The following is a 12,716-nucleotide window of genomic DNA, read 5'->3' as shown; positions in this document are numbered from 1 at the left end:
GGTTTGTGCTTTTTCTCCCAAGGAAGTGAGTCATGTTCAGAGAGGTGTTGGATGTTCTTGGGAAAGTTTGTCTCCTAGGTTTTTGTGTGAGGTTAGGGTAGCCAGGTCAGTCTCCTCAGTCCTGCCTTCCTCAGGCAAGATGGGAGGCACCAACCAGGAAACTTGACTCTGTATAGGCCTGTGGATTCAGAACAATTAGGGTAGAAATAGTGATTCAAAACCTGAAGACAATCCACTGGAGGGTCAGAGTGGCAGGCAGTCTCCAGGTGAGCCCAGGTCCTGTATGTATTGTTAAGGTGATTTTGGAGAGGGTGTGAATCTACAGGGTCACGACTGGTACCTGGGAATGTCAACTGGGGGACTCCATGGTTAACCTGCGGGTACAGGGTAAGGGCTATTCTTGTTTTTGCTTTTGTGGTTTTTGCTCTGATTTATACTGCAGTAAGTTTCACATATTTGGATCTGTGACCCAAACCCTTAGTAACTCCTGATTTGAGAAGGCCATCACTATGAGGTGGCACATACCATATTGATGATAATCAGAAAGGGGCAACAGCTGTTGTGTTCGACACACATGCTGTCCTGGAAAGGATTGAATGGGTTGGTTCTAATGGGGTTCTAGCCAATGCAAAGAAGCATCTCTGAAAAGCATCCCCTCTTGTCAGTGGCTAGGGTGGTTTTGTTTTTAGGGTAAAGGTCCCTCTGAAAAATGGAGGAGTGAAGCAGGAAACCTGTCTAGATACTACACCTGACATTCCTCTCCATGAACCATGTTTTTGCCAATCTATCTTCTAGAATATGGCTCAAATATATCTAGATTCTGGGGAGACTACAGGGTTCTTGACAAGAGGGTTGCAAAATATTCCAAAGGGCCATCAGCAAGGCTGGAGGATCTGGACCCAGAGGGGCCTGCACAAACTGTTGCACCAACCAAGGACAATGTATGCAGTAAACCTAGACCCTGTTCAGATCTAGCCAATGGACAGCTCATTCCCCATGGTTGTTGGGAGAGCGGGAACTGCCTGTGACATGAACTTTGGTGTCCCCTGATTTGATTACTTTTCCTTAGTGGAGAGGCCCGGAGGCACACAGAGGAAGGGGAAGCAGGTTTTCTGGATGAGACCTGATATGCTGCTGTCATATGGTGGGGGAATAGGTCTCCTTTTGTCAGAGGTCTAGGGGAGGGGAATAGGGTGAGAGGGAAGGTAGGCATGGGAAGATACAATTGAGGAGATAACAACTGGGATGTAATCTAAATAAACTATAATAAATTGAAACTTAAAAATAATAATTTAAAAAGAGAGAAGAAATATCATAGCCTGTAAGAGCACTCCTGATATCCATAGGGAAATAACTAGTGAGAAATCAGTCCCTAGAAGGGAGAGCCCAATCAGATAGTATTATTGAATTTGGGAGGGGGTTGACCCTTGAAGCTCAGGTTGAGTTGGCAGCTTCTTGGGCTCTCCTGTTGTTTCAGGGGAGCCAGAAGCAATCGAGGGCTTGACACAAGTATGTTGGAGCCATGTGTCTAGTCCTGTGACTCAAAGTGCCTTGAGGGTGCCTAGTATAACAGGATATTGGCTCTACCATGAGAGGTGGAGAGGCTTTTGATCGGGTCCTGGTGTCTTGATTATTATTAAGTTTCCTGGACAGAAAGTGGGAGGTCCTTTGTGTCTTTCTTGGAATTTTGCCTGCTGGTGGTGTGTCTCAGCAGTGACTGCTGGTTCAGGGACTGGTCAAGGTCACTGGTGAGGAAAGCTCTCTTACAGGGATTAAAAATGCATGAGGCCTTGGCAATTAAGCTCATTCCTTAGACTGAGCAGGGCCAGGGGCAATATATATCACCCACAGGACTTGAGTTTCTTGACCTAGCTTCCTTAGGTGTATTTTAGGAGATTCTTAGCCTGCTTTACTTCTCCAGAAGTCTGGGGCTGCCAATCACAACGTAGATCATACCGATGATATTGACTTTCCAAGGTTTTAATCAGGCCCGTTGTCACTCTGGAGACTTGGTTTTGTTTTGTTTTGCTTTTTGGTTTTTGTAGCTCTGGTTGTTCTGCAACTATCCCTGTAGACCAGGCTTCTGTCATCCCTGTAATGTGTCTACCAAAAATGGGAGATACTTGGAATTTGTGCCACCAGGTATAGGAGTTAAATCTAGTTGCCAGTCTTCCCCAGGGTAGGTTCCCTGTCTCTTGGTGCCTAAAGCTGGAGATGACTTTTTGAGGGGTAATGTTGATGGCATATCTCACATTCTTGTACTATCTGATGGATTGATGGATTCTATTAGGCCTTGTCCCTTTAATGTTCTCTTTACTAGGATGGGTGTACTTCCTTGTCCCAAATGACATATCTGACACAGGGCTTTAGAGCTTCCACTGTAGGGCAATGAAAGTTAGTGAGTGACTAGGTGTTATCCCAATCTGAGGTGATTTTCTGTTTTTGTTTTGTTTGTTTTGGTTTTTGCCTTACAATTTATTTACTTACTTTATTTTTAATAATTTACTCAGATTACATCCTGATTGTTATTCCCTCATTTATATCCCATTCCTGCCCCACCCCCCCAGCCTCTCACCCCTGTCTTCTGCCCTATTCCCCTCCCCTAGACCTCTGACAGAAGGGGACCTCCTCCCCCACCATATGACTACAGCCTATCAGGTCTCATCCAGATAGCCTGCTTCCCCTTCCTCTGAGTGCCTCCGTGCCTCCCTACCAAGAGGAAGTAATCAAATGGGGAGGGAGCGGACCAGAGTTCATGTCAGAAGCAGTCACAGCTCTCCCCACAACTGTGGAGAATGAGCTGTCCATTGGCTATATCTGAATGGGGCATGGGGGGGGGCAGAAGTCTAGGTTTACGCTATGCATTATCCTTGGTTGGTATAGCAGTTTGTGTAACCCACCCTGAGAACAGATCAACCAACACTGATGGTCTTCTTGTGGGGCTCCTGGACCCACTGGGTCCTTCTAACCCCCTATTCTTTCATACCACTCTCACCTGGAGTCCCAGCATCTGTTCCAATCCCCTGCTGAGTGGAAGAGTCTCAGAGGACTAATATCCACTTATAAGTAAGTATATACCATGAGGCGGTGCCAGTCACACACTGTGTCTGATTTCTGGTTTTCAAGGCTAAAGGGGTTTCTTAAGGGAGTTGTTGGCTCTTTCAGGAGGCAACAGAGATTCCTCCCAGAGGGTGGGGCTTTTCTCATGCTCCAGTGCAGCCCTTTTAGTCTCGAAGTCAGCCATTCTATTTCTCTTGCCACTGGGTCATCCCCTTTCTGATGTCTAGGACAGTGGGTGGATTGCATTCAGGAGCCTAAGAATTTCTAGAGATTACTTCATAGGGGTCTCCGATGTAGTTAAGAGGAGGCCTCTTCCATGTGGTTACATGGGCATGGAGAATTAGGAAGCCATATTTGGGATCAGTGTAAATAAATACTAACTTTTTTCCCCCTTAGGACATTTCCAGGGCTGAAATAAGTTCTTTCAGTTTGGCTAGTTGAATAGAGGGCATTTGATCCTCATTCAAGCCTTTCATATCCAGTGATTATTGCATAGCCTACTTGTCAGATTCTGTCTTTCATGAAGGTATTTACTTCTGAATGGAGGGTCAAGCCAGGGTTTTCCAGGAGGTGGTCTGAGGGACCAGCATGGGCCACACAGTTGTCCAGGGGACTTCTTGTGTGGATTAGAGAGGCTCCCCTTCCTTTTCTGAGAGAGATGGTTCAGATGTGGACAGGTCTTGGGAGTAAATTCCGGTCTCTCCAGCATGTGAGTTAGATTAGCAATGCTTCCCAACATGCAGGTCCTGAGCTCTTTGAGGTTCGAATGACCCTGTCACAGGGGTAGGCTAAGACCATCAGAAAACACAGACATTTACATTATGATTAATAAAAGTAGCAAAATTACAGTTATAAAGTGGTAATGGAAATACTTTTATGGTTTGGAAGGGTCGCCATAAGACAAGGAACTCATTAATGGGTCCTAGCATTAGGAAGGTTGAGAACCACTGAGAGATTTCTTCTCTTCTGATTTAGAATGACCCAGTGTAATGAGGCATGAGAACTCTGAGGGGCGCCCAAGGGTAGTCTTTTGAGCTTTAGGAATCAGGAGTCTGGAAGCAACAACTGCTTATAGCCATTTAGCCCAGCCCATGGGTATCTGATCTAATTCCTTTGCTATCTTTATGACTTGAGGAAATGGACAACGCATTGGTTAAACATCTCTAGAGCTCTTCCCTGTCTCTCAGTTTAGGTTTACTAGGGAAGCCTAAGGCAGGCGTCTTGGTTCATATCTTTTCAAGTTTCTGGAAGGCTTGGTAGGAATCAGGAGTCCATTTAACTGGTGAATTCTTCAGCTTGCATCTCCTTGAGAGCCTGATTTAGAAGCATAGTTAGCCAGGGATCTAAATTCCACAATATCCTCTACCTCCCGGAAGGGCCTTCATCTGTTTGAGGGCTTGGGAGAGTGGGCTTCAGGGAGCAGGAAAGCCAAGAAGGGTCAGATTCATTCAGATCCTAAAGCTCTGGGCCCTTTTGGCAAGACAAGGCCCAAACAGGCAACTTTGGTTTTGCATAGTTGGGGCCTTTCCCCAAGAGGGCCTGTAGCCTCTGTCACCTTGGAGATTAAGGAGGGTGTCTTGCCTCTGGATGTGAGTTCTTCTTCAGTTTGCCTATATAGGAGATCATCTACAGTAGATTAAGATGCTCTTCAGATAAGTTCATCCCATTAAGTCTTTGGAAAGAACTAAGACAAATAAGGCAGACTGCCTTAACACTCCTGCAAGAGGACAATGCAAGTAATTTGTCCTGCTCTGTGGGATCTTCAGCAGCAAATATGAAACTGATTATGGGTGGGATGAGATACTTAAGAAGCTGTCTTTAAGATATAGCACTGGAAAGATGGCAGTAATGGCAGTGCATACCTTCAATCCCAGCACTTGGGAGGCAGAGGCAGTCAGGTCTCTGAATTTGAGATCAACCTGGTCTACATGGCAAGTTCCAGGATAGCCAGGGCTACATAGAGAAACCCCGTCTTGAAAACAAACAAACAAGCAAGCAAACAAACAAACAAGATCTAACCCTGACCCATGAGTCTTTTTAGGGGAATGTGGGTGAGAAGAGCATGAGAATTAGGAATGACTGGATGGAGTTGAACCATTGTCATTGAGCATATAGAGACCTTGGACTGACTTCCGTTTGTCAGGGCCTTTGCTAACACCAAGAATGGGATGATCTGTGTAGTAGAACATTCAACCAGCCATCGTTATTTTATTAGCCCTTGAACTATGGAGAGATGCCCACCTCTGACTTCCCACGTTAGGAGGCATTGCTTCTGATCTAGAAAATAGGCAGGATCTTTAAGCTACATGACCACGAAAGAGACCATGTGTTCTTCCATCTGTCCACACTGACTTGACCTTTGCTCTCCAATAAGATAAGCAATAGTGTTCTTCCCTGGAGGGAGAAGCAGTTTGACCTTGAGTCTAGACAAAAGGTGTCTTTCTAGCGAGGAGTCTGGGTATGGAGAACTATCAAAAAGAAATGACAAAAGTAGAGGTCTCTCAGCATGCAGGCGGTTGGATGAAATATCTAATCTTATGCTCCTTAGACTCAGAAATTCCTAGGGCTCCTCAATATTGTTGAGCATTACTGGAGACTGTCTGGGAAGCCCCTCCCACCAGCCCTGTCTTTGTAGAGAAGGTGATGGTGACATGAGGCTCCACTGGCCTGGAGGCAATGATGCTGCCAGAGATTTTCCTTACAGATGGGATCTGGAAGGTCTCTGAAGGCATTCCCACAGGAAGTGACCTTCTTGCCCACAGAGGAAACAAGCCCTAAGCTTAGACTTGTATCCGGGGAGGAACATTTATCTAGTTGGCTCTTGGAGTGCCTGCTAACAGCCCATAGTATTCTTTCCTTTCATGAGTCTATCATAAAAAGATTGAGTTTATGACGTGGACAAAAAAAAAAAAAGCCTGCTAGTGTTTTGTCTGGGGCAGCTACCAGAGTCTGAAGCTGGCTGAGTGAAGAGTGTGGCTCTTAGGATTACTTCCTCCTGTGATTCTAGGTGAGTTGGTATCTTTTCCCGGTGGAAGCCCCTTGTCTTTGTCTTTGTGACATATAAAAGAGGGACTAATAAAGAGTTTTGCCCTTAGCCTTTTTGTTTGTTTGTTTGTTTGTTTGTTTTCTGAGACAGGATTTCTCTGTGTAGTCTTGGCTGTCCTAGACTCGCTTTGTAGACCAGGCTAGCCTTGAACTCACAGCGATTTGCCTGCCTCTGCCTCCCAAGGGCTGGGATTAAAAGCGTGTGCCACCGTATCCGGCTTGCCCTTAGCCTTCTTAAGGACCTCCATTATACAGTAAAGGCAATGTCCTCTCCATTCTTCATGGGGTCATTTGGATTTCAGAGGGGTTTTGAGAGGAGCTGGCCTTATCCCTCAGAGGGAAGTCCTTGCCCACTTAAGTCTTGTGGGCACTGACAGTGTCATTGCTGCTCCAAGAGCCTGCCTACCACTCTCCTCTTTTCCAAAAGGGTTGGTGTTTGTTTTAATGATACCATCACATCTCTCCAGCATAATTCATCTACCTGCTTTAGTTGCTCAGAGGATTGGCCATACTATTCTGGATCCTCCATGGAACGTCTCAGATCTTCCTTCTTGTCATTCAGTTCTGGCAGCATAAAGGAGGCATGGGCAAACGTAACTCCTTCTGTCTCTCCTGGTTCTCACCTAAGATGAAACATCTCTCTCAGTGTAGGGAGAGTGCATGGATACTTATTTTGTTTCTCCCTGGGATAAAGGTGGCAAGGATATGCAGGTTATTTAGGGGCTTGGGCTCCCAGAGACCAGGAGAGATCCTTGGGGGCGTTTATTTACTAGTAGTGTTTTCTTGGGTGAAGGTTTTTCTTCCAATTTCTCTGCCTCTTCTACATTGTCTGTCCCTAGACTAGAGTTTTAGCCATAGTCCATTGATGAGGCACCCTCTTTAATGTGAGAGCCATTGGAAAGTATCACAGAGACCCTTCTTGGCTACTGGTGGGTCGGTATGAACCCCAGTTAAGTTGCTCCCAGACAGGGCTATGCCCTATGAAGAAAGTATCCAGATTAGGTCCCTCAAACCCAGATCTCAGATTTTAATTTAGCTCTTCTCCCCCCCCCCCCCATTATTTCAAGTATATAGTAGTAAGAGGAGCTAGCTGGCCTCTAGGCACAACTCTCTGGAAGGGTGGCAGAGTCCAACACCTAACAGCCCAAGAGGTTGTTTAACTGTTTTGTTAATGGCCTCCTTTATTCTGACCTGCTAAGAAGAGCCTGCTGGTAGTCAGGTTAGATAAGACCCTGACAAATTCCTACCCAGTGAGAGAAGACTGGGGAAGATGCCAACAAGATTCTCCATATCAGAGGAGATTGGATAAGACCCTAACACAATTCTACCCAGTCCAAGAAGACTATGATTGTTCGCATAAAGGTAAAAAGTGCAATCTTGTCCGAAGTAAAGTTCACAAAGTCTCTTTGGAGCCAGGTGCCTGTAACTGCCTCTAAGAGATCCTCAGCCTCATCCCAGGGTGTGGTTGTCAGCTCTGACACTTTCAGCCAGAGCTATCTGAAAGAATTCTCTTGCTCTTTGCAACTAAGGCGTTGGAGCTAAATTTGAAAGTGAACCCTCCCTAATCAAAGAAATGGGAAAACAGTCAAATTACAGCCTCCTCCGGTTTCCACCATACTTTAAAAGTGGAAGTGGTGGTGTTCCTGTTCCAGGATGGGGAAGGCGTGACAGCAAACTCAATGGTCACCCCCAGCTATGCTTTCATGGTTTGGCTCAGTTTATCCTGACCTTACTATTTAGGTGCTCCTCTGGAGGACTCCTAGGCAAGTCTTTTCAAAAATCTTATTGTCTAGGCAGGGAGGAGCTCAGACACAGGGAAAAGCTCAGACACAGAGAGAAGCTCATCCAAGTCATTTTTTTTCTGAATGGAGAAGCCAGAAGTTTACCATCTGGCTGTTTACCTATAACCTCTTTTTCTTAACTGTCAGCCTGTCAGGGTGTTTGGCTGCCTTCAGGGCATCTTTCCTTAATTGCTCTCCACCTTAATTTTTTTGAACCAAGGTCTCTCGCTGAGCCTGAAGCTTATCAACTAGGCTAGGTTGGATGGCCAGTAAACTCCAGCAATTCTCCGGTCTCTGCGCCTACTCTCAGCAGTGGGGTTATGGATGCAGCCGACCACACCCAGTTTTTGATACAGCAGGAACTTTATGGACTGAGCCACCATCTATAAAAACATTTTTTAAAAAAATTGATTTCTTATTAGAAAGCAGGTCTAAAGTTTCTTGGTTAAGCTATGAAAAGCCTTATGCTAAGCAAAGACAGGGACTTGTGGCTGCAGTTTTGGCACAGCCTTTGGGGTGTGGTGTCAGTACCAGAACTGCTCTGTATGTTCCAACATCCTAAGAGTCCCCACAGATCTCCAGCCAAGGGACTGGTGTGCTTTTCACCCATAGGTGCCCTCATCCCTGATTCTTGTTGGAATCCCAGATATTTACTTTATTGTGAGGCTCAGAAGGGAATGTTGAGTGTACATTGTAAACAAATGGTTGCATTTTGATTAGAAGTGACCTCAAGTGTTTGAATTTAATTCTTAAAAATAAAAAAATAGCATCACTGATAAGAGACTTTAGGCAGAGGTGGACTCCTTTCCTTTTGTGGGAAGATTATTTTCATACAGAAAAAAAGATCATTTACTTATGAATATAGTTAAGCTAATGCTGAAAAGTTATGCTTGGATTCTCTTTGAGTGGCCTTATTTATTCAAAGGAAAGTATTAAAAGCACTAGCCTACAACAGCGTGAGTAACTTTCAGGATCTGAGAGCAAGTAACCACTAGAACCATTATTTGATTGTCTTTTGTTTTTCATATTATCTAATTCATGCCTCAGCCCTTCAGATTGGTGTTGAGGAGCATTCCAAGGGCCAACATCCTGTCCTGACTGTCAATGTCCTCACTTCACATACTTTAAGGGGGCTTTACTTCTGAGAATTTACTTCTGAGGTTGCATGTCCCTCTTACAAATTTGGGGTCCAGAATAAAAAAAATTCAGCTTCATCTTGGGAATAATGGAATATGTATTCCTTTGGTGTGAGATCATACCAAACACAAAGTCAAAGTTTATTTCAAAATATTCAACAACAAAACAACTAAGAACTGTCCACTTTCCCACTGCATGTTGAGAAATAAAATCAAATAAAAAAAGAAAAAAGAAAAAGAAAGAAAAAAGGAGGAAGAAGAAGCAATCTTTCTGAAATTATGCCTCAGGCTTTCTGTAGTTGTGTGAGTGCCATGTTGATGACAACTGCCATAAAGAAACAAATGAGTAATTAAAAAGCAGTGCGGTCACAGCTGTCTAGACAGTGGGTGAAGATGTTTAATTTTGTGCTTCTAAACAATAGCTAAGAAGACATCTTAATATACTTCAAAGATTGCAGATTATTCTGCTTTTGATATTTGGAATGAAAAGAAAACCCATAAATAAAACCCCCATACCCAAAGCACAAGCCAAGAATTAAATAAGGGAGTTGTTGGGTGTGTGGAAGTCTGCTCCTCATAGAGAATGAACCAGTTTTATACTTTGCTAGAGTATAAAACATATACAAGTGTTGCTTTGTTCATGGCATATCTTTATAGTTTCTCAAAAGATATTAGAAATATAAATTTAATTAAATTTTGAAACTGTGGTGCATAATTATTTGAAGATCCATTGAAGTGTGTAAGAAAAAGGAAATTAACTATACTGGTATGCTTCTGTTAGAACAAAAGTCAGATTTATAGAAAACAATGACGTGATCCAGGTGAGATAGTTTGATCTGAAAGAAGAAACCTCATTCTGTTTCTAAACTACAGGTAAGTCTGAGGGAAAAATTACAGTGACTGGAAAACTGAGCGTTAAAGCAATGCTAACTCATCGATTTGACCTTTTGCTTTTGATCTCTATCTTGCTGGAGTTTGTGATGTCACCTAGCAGAGTGGCTGTCACAGTCTGTGTAGTTTTCATTTCCTGGTCAGTCTGAATCTGCTGTACCACAGAGCCGGAGATCCCAAAGCGGTTTGCTTTTGTGTATAAACAGGAATTGCTGAAGCGGACTCCCCGGAAACACAGTGACTACGCTGCGGTGATGGAAGCCCTCCAAGCCATGAAGGCTGTGTGTTCCAACATTAACGAGGCCAAGAGACAGATGGAGAAGCTGGAAGTTTTAGAAGAGTGGCAGTCACACATTGAAGGCTGGGAGGTACGTGCACTCTGCTCGCCTTTTCAGCTTCGGGTGGCTGTGGAGTCACACGCAGGGCTTCTTCTCAATGCACGGAACCCCAGGTGGTTATCTCCCAGCAGCCCACAGACCATAGTCAGCTTGTTATGCTACTTGAACATGTATGTAAGATGAAAAGACAACTTGAGCTGAGAATTTTGTGATGGAAACAACAAATCTTCACATAACCTCCAAGGCTTTGGCACTTCATGTAACACAGTTCCCCTTTTCCTGTTCTGATTTTGGTCAAGAAGTACATAACCCGAATGCTTGGGATAATAAAGGAATGCATGTGCTCTGAAATCAACTTTAGACTCTTAAATTAGGGACTTGATGTAGAATATCATTTTGAGTCTATATAGCCATTCTGCTTTGATTTCTTCATTTCTACACTGAGGGAAATCTATGACTTTGTAGTGTTCCTCTAGGCAAAATGAAAAATGTTATAAATTTTATGAGTCATTAAAGAAATATTTTAATGTCTAAGATAAGGAAGTGAATGAAGATCCTGGTTGAGTCTATCAGATATTCCCAGCTATGGTGACTGGTGATGTTGTGTCCCAGTTACTTTACAAGAATAAAATCCTGCACCCCTGCTATAAAATTAAGCTAAAATTCTGGTTTGAAATGACCGTAATTTAAATGAATATGAACATTGGGCTAGCAAACTTTTTTCCTGTGATTAAGTAAGCAATTAAGATAATAAAAATATGCCGGGCGTGGGTGTGGTGTCATACTCCTTTAATCCCAGCACTCGGGAGGCAGAGGCAGGCAGATCACTGAGTTCGAAGCCAGCCTGGTCTACAAAATGAGTCCAGGACACTCAAGGCTACATAGAGAAACCCTGTCTCGAAAAACCAAAAAAAAAAAAAAAAAAAAAAACAAAACCCAAAAAACAAACAAACAAACACACACACACACACACACCACCACCACCACCAACAACAACAATAACAAAACAAACAAAAACAAAACCAACCAACCAACTAGACAAACAAACAAAAAACAAAAAAAACCCAAGATAATAAAAATACAAAAGTATACATGGGAAAGAAAATATACAGGCAAGTACAACTCCAGTCAACCAACAGAAATCACCTTTATCTTTGGTAACTTGCCATTAACTCATTTTTTTCTTCAACTGTTGGTTTTCATTAGCCCTAAAATGATATTCAGCCTGGTGTGCAAAAACATCAGCAGCGCTGACCTGAGACAAGCCTCCTCTTTGCCCCCGCCTCCCTGCTATGCTCCGTTTAAAGTGCTACCTGGGGTCTCCCTTAGCTTCCCTGTGCCTCCTATTCTTCCATTCGGAGTGTCCAGGGTGACCCTCCTGCAGCAGATTGCTGCCTCTTTGAATCAGGGAGAGTGGCTGCATGTTTGACAGTTGATTCATGAGGGTTATCTGCTTCCTGCCGATCAGTTGTCCTGCTGCTTTCCAGGCTTTGTCATCAGTCAAATACTGGAAGCAAAACTAAAGTCTCTTAAACTTGCAGGATTTATCTGTTACTCCTGAGAGCTTCAGAGGCTGTCTTCAGGACTGTGGAGCTTGGTTTCCTGTGTATGTATGTAGCCTAAAATATCTGGTCTGCTACAGAGAAGAGGGTTTGCTTAAAGATGATTGCTGTTTGCACAGCCTCAGGTTGTGCTATTTCACAAGTAGCTCACAGCAGAGAGTGTATCAGTTAGGCCAGCTGTTATAATTTGGATCGTGTATGTTCCCCAAATACCCATTTGTTGAAGGCTGTGCCCTGGCCTTTGGAACTGTTCGGAGGGGACAGTACTTTTAGGAGGTGAGACCTAGTGCAAGTAAATTAGGTGAGTGGGAAGCCTGCCTTGGATGGGGAAATTGAGATGCCAGGCCTTGCTGCTTCTCCTGTTGTTCACTTCCTTTCCTCCATGGGGTAAACAATCATCTTTGCATGTACTATCCATCAACCAAAGCAATGGAGCCAGGTGACCAAGGACGGGAATTTTGGAAAACATGAAACAAAACCCGAACTTCTCCTTTTTTTTTTTTTTTTTTTTTTGGTTTTTCAAGACAGGGTTTCTCTGTGTAGCCTTGGCTGTCCTGTACTCGCTTTGTAGACCAGGCTGGCCTCGAACTCACAGCGATCCACCGGCCTCTGAACTCCTTCTTATCCATTGATTTATGTCAGTTTTTTTTTTTTTATAGTTACAGAAAGCTGACACACCAGCCCTGATTTTGCTACATTAATACCAGAGCCTCAAAGCTGAAGAAGCCAGCAGAACTTTAGCAATTCTGTCAAGGATGCAGGAATCCAGCAAGAGCTCAACTGTGTCAGGACAGGGCAGTTGATAGGAATGGCTGGTTCCAAAGTGCGTGCTAATGCTGCCTCTTCTTGAGAAGTGGTGGCGGGAGGCTAAGGTGACCAATCACATTGTGTCCTTAGTTAAAA

The 12,716-nt window shown here is 43.9% G+C and overlaps 1 protein-coding gene across 1 annotated transcript in view; it reads left to right on the top strand.

The window, feature by feature from the left end:
• Positions 1–12,716, top strand: part of PREX2 (phosphatidylinositol-3,4,5-trisphosphate dependent Rac exchange factor 2) — a 291,433-nt gene that overhangs the window by 70,614 nt on the left and 208,103 nt on the right. The window contains exon 6 of the mRNA XM_084782996.1: positions 10,120–10,281. Within this exon, the coding sequence (XP_084639122.1) occupies positions 10,120–10,281 (162 nt within the window). The remainder of the gene's footprint in view (positions 1–10,119; positions 10,282–12,716) is intronic.

This window comes from Acomys minous (genome assembly GCF_964271855.1).
Source record: "Acomys minous genome assembly, chromosome: 1".
NCBI classification, from domain to species: Eukaryota; Metazoa; Chordata; class Mammalia; order Rodentia; family Muridae; genus Acomys; species Acomys minous.
This window is presented reverse-complemented; position numbering and strand designations above follow the sequence as displayed.